The sequence below is a fragment of the Myotis brandtii genome, unplaced genomic scaffold (genome assembly GCF_000412655.1).
Source record: "Myotis brandtii unplaced genomic scaffold, ASM41265v1 scaffold144, whole genome shotgun sequence".
Lineage (NCBI taxonomy): Eukaryota > Metazoa > Chordata > Mammalia > Chiroptera > Vespertilionidae > Myotis > Myotis brandtii.
Genome location: NW_005355159.1, coordinates 5878164 through 5881865, shown reverse-complemented (window position 1 = coordinate 5881865; position 3702 = coordinate 5878164). Strand labels below are relative to the sequence as shown.

At 46.7% G+C, this 3702-nt stretch overlaps 1 protein-coding gene across 2 annotated transcripts in view; it reads right to left on the bottom strand.

Annotated features, from left to right (window-relative positions):
• Positions 1-791, bottom strand: part of MYO1E (myosin IE) — a 183312-nt gene extending 182521 nt beyond the window's left edge. The window contains exon 1 of one of the 2 annotated variants that reach the window (XM_005861123.2): positions 386-791. In XM_005861123.2, coding sequence (XP_005861185.1) covers positions 386-388 — 3 coding nt within the window. In that variant the 5' untranslated portion in view covers positions 389-791. The remainder of the gene's footprint in view (positions 1-385) is intronic. The other variant, XM_005861122.2, reaches the window with a different exon arrangement.
• Between the last annotated feature and the right edge of the window lie 2911 nt (positions 792-3702).

Sequence of the window (3702 nt, the reverse complement as noted above, 5' to 3'; positions counted from 1 at the left end):
CCGGCCAGAGGGACCAGAGGGGCACAGGCGACTGCCCCATCTTCCCAGCAGGAGGAAAGGGACCCCCCTCCAAGCGCCGTGACCCTGCACACCCATCTCCCCACACCCTGGCTTCCGACAGCTGGCAGCCATCGCTACCCGGCCACAGAAAGTTTCGCGACGCCGAAAGCGACTGGAAAGAAAGTTTTCCTTGGCCTCTCGCTCCCTCTCCCCCGTCCCCGGGCGCAGGAAAGCAGTAGGAAATCAGAGATCACGACGTGCCGACTCCGGCGTCCACCTTCTCCACCCCTGGCCTGGGCAGCGCGCCCAAGGTGGGTGCCCAGCGCGGAGGCTTCCTGCCCCAGCCCGGGGTCAGGCGCCCTGGGACGCTGCGCGGCCAACTCACCATGGTGACTCGCACCGCGGTCGCGCCTCTGCTGGTCCGGCTGCCGGGGAGCTGGGACTCTTGGAATGAAGTCTCCTGGGCAAACTTCAAAAGTTGGTTCCCTTCGCCAAAACCGGGCTCTCGACACCCAAGCACTCACAGGAGCCAATGGGAACCCTAGGGGGACTCCATCCAGGCGGGATCCGCGGCGCTAGGTGAGGGCGACAGGGAGGCTACTCAGCAGGAGGGACGCATGCCGCCCAGGGCAGGGGTCCCTTTTTTTCGGGCGCTCGCCGTCAGCCTGGCTGCGTCCGATGCTCTCCGCGCGTCTGCCTGGCTGCCCTGCCTCGCTCCTCTTTCTTCGGCCACTAACTCCGTACTCCTCTGGCCGAGTCTCGGCTCGGGCAGGGCAATCTGTCCATAAATGGAGAATTCAGTTCGGGCCTGACCAATCAGGGTTTGTTTTCGCAGCGTCACTCCTTAGGGAAACCGTAGCAGCCAACAAGCTTGGAGCTGGTGGAGTTTCCAAAGCCCTCTGGATCCTGTAGTTCTCCGCGCCAGCCTCGCAGCCGCGCTGCACACCCGGCTCGCTCCCGGTGGCCAGACGGAACTGTCAGGAAGAAAACTGTGAAACAGAAGTAAAACCTCTCCTGTTTTCTTTCTTTCTCTTCTTAACGCGAAAGTTAGGGTAGCTGTAGCTTCCCAGCTGAAGTGGTATGATTTTCCCATAACTTTTTTTTTAGAAGGAAATATTTTATCAGCATAAAAGATCAGAGTTATGGCAGCAACCCAAAGGAAATCCTTTTTCTTTCTAACGTCTGGATTGTGAGGAAAGTAAAAAAATACCATTTCCCCCACCCCTCCTTTTACCTGAATTTCCTTGGAAAACAAAGGAAGGCTCCCCCCGCGCCGCTCCCCTCCTCCCCCTTCCCACCCCCCTCCGATTTTGTGATGTTGCACGTGCAGCAGACAGGACAGGGGAGAGATAAGTGGGGAGAAAGCACCATTCAACCTTAGTCTACCCAAATCTGTTGAGAGCAATTAGCAGGACAATCAGAACTGTAAAAGTACATCATTCCAGAGTGAGGGGTTTCAAGAACTCACGTGGGCAGTAAGGAGAAGATGGGGTGGGGGGAAGCAGAATCCTGAAATAGGTAAGGAATCTGATTTTAGTGTTTTAAGGGTTCCGGAAGTAAACTTGACGGGTTACCACAGGATTGTGGGGTCGATGGAAAGATTTGAAAACTTGAGGGCACAGAACAACCATGAAACATAATGATTTACTGATTTACTTTAAGAACCTAGGTGGTGGCCATTCACTTGAATGTAGCATCCTAAAGTTGGAATGGATGTTTAAAATCATTTTGTCTAGAATGGGTAAAAAAAAACAACAATATGTCCACACCATGGAATATTAATAAGCCATTAAAAAGGAAGGAACTCCGGACACATGTTACAACATAGATGAACCTTGAAAATATTATGTTAATTGAAAGAAGCCAGACACAAAAGACTGCCTATTATATGATTCCACTTATATGAAAGTAGAGAATGGGGCAAATCTATGGAGACAAAGTAAAGAGTGATTGCCAGGGGCTGGGAGGAGGGAAGGATGGGAGTAACTGCTACAGCATATGCATCTTCTTCTTGGGGCAATGAAAATAGTCTGGAATCAGACAGTGGTGATGGTTGCACAACTTCGCAAATATACTGAAAGCCACTGAATTGTACCTTTTAAAGGGGTGAATCTATGGTATGTAATATCTGTACTTTAAAAATGCAATTTAGTCATGTTGACTAAATTCTTAGTTAATCATCCACACAGTTCGGCAATAGATATAATTAAATGCCTACTGTACAGGTCAGCACAGACACTGTGAGTATCATGGCCTGTGCCTTCACTGAGCGTCTGATTTTAGAATGAGGGAGAGAGAAGACAAATTTTAAACCAATAAATAATTGCAAGAAAAGTACAAATATAATGAGAAGTCATAGTACCTTCGTATGAGGGACTGCCATATTTGTAGCTATAGTTTAGGTTAGAAAATTCACCTGGCAGAGGCCTTAGTATAGACTGTAAAGGAAACAGACATCTGTTGAGCACTCACTATGTACTAGGCATTACTAGGTACAAACAGATGTGATTCACCAAATTCTCAGGTAAATCTGATTCCATGTCTCAGGGGCACATCAGCTTCAGAAAACCATCAGGCATTTTAGGAACTAATGCCCGGGGGTTACCGAGAGGGAAATGTGAGCTTACCAACACAAGAAACACTACGTAGGTTGAAAATAACACGATGCCCATGCTACCGTGGTCAATCCTGACGTAGCTGGATTGACATGGGCTTCAAGTAATACAGGCCAAGACCTGGTTGTTTTCCCCAAGGTTAACCCAGGGATACAATGAGACACTTAAAATTACTTAATAATCTAGCAACAACCTATTCAATCTTGGATTTATCTAAAACTACCTTAAAAAAAAAAGAATAGTTTTTATTGATTTTTAGAGAGGAAGGGAGAAGATAGAAACATCGATGTGAGAATGTAACATCAATCAGCTGCCTCCTGAACGCCCCCCACCAGGGATGGAACCCCAAACCCAGGCATGTACCTTGACCAGAAATCGAACCAGTAACCTCTCCATGCACAGGATGACGCTCACCCAACTGATCCACAGTGTTCAGGGCTCTAAAACTACTGGGACACTATTTGTTGGTTGAGATTTTTTTTAACGCTTACTTTTATTTGCCCTAATAATCTCTTTCCAGTTTCAAGACATATTACTAACTTCAGGTAGGACTTTGTATTCGTTTTTGATGATTTTGTAATAAGATTCCTTTCCAGATTGAAATATAAATATATATTAATTTTTATGTCTAAGGAGTACTTAGATTGTGGGATTTAGCGACACATAATCCTGACTTTGAAGTTTGCCTTTCCATCTAACTAGCTGTGAGATCTCAATGTTCTGAACCTCAGTTCCCTTATCTATAAAATAGATTGCCGTGAATATGAAATGAAAGTTGTGTTAAGATGGTTAATAAATGTTGGTTCCTCTTTCCCTTCACCTGTACTATATCTAGGTTAGAGATTCAGACCTGGGTCCCTGGGTGTGATCAGACCAACCGTGGCCCTCTGAAATGCATGCCAAGAGGGGGAGGGGCTGTTTGTGTGTGCCCTTTTCTTCAGGCAGAGTTAATAGATTGCACCAAATTCTCAAAGATTCCATAAATGCCAAAACATTAGGACCCATAGCTCTGGATCAGATTCGTTATGCCTCTCTGGACCTTGTATCCATCACTGTGTTTTTCTTCAGATATAAGGATTAGAATTAA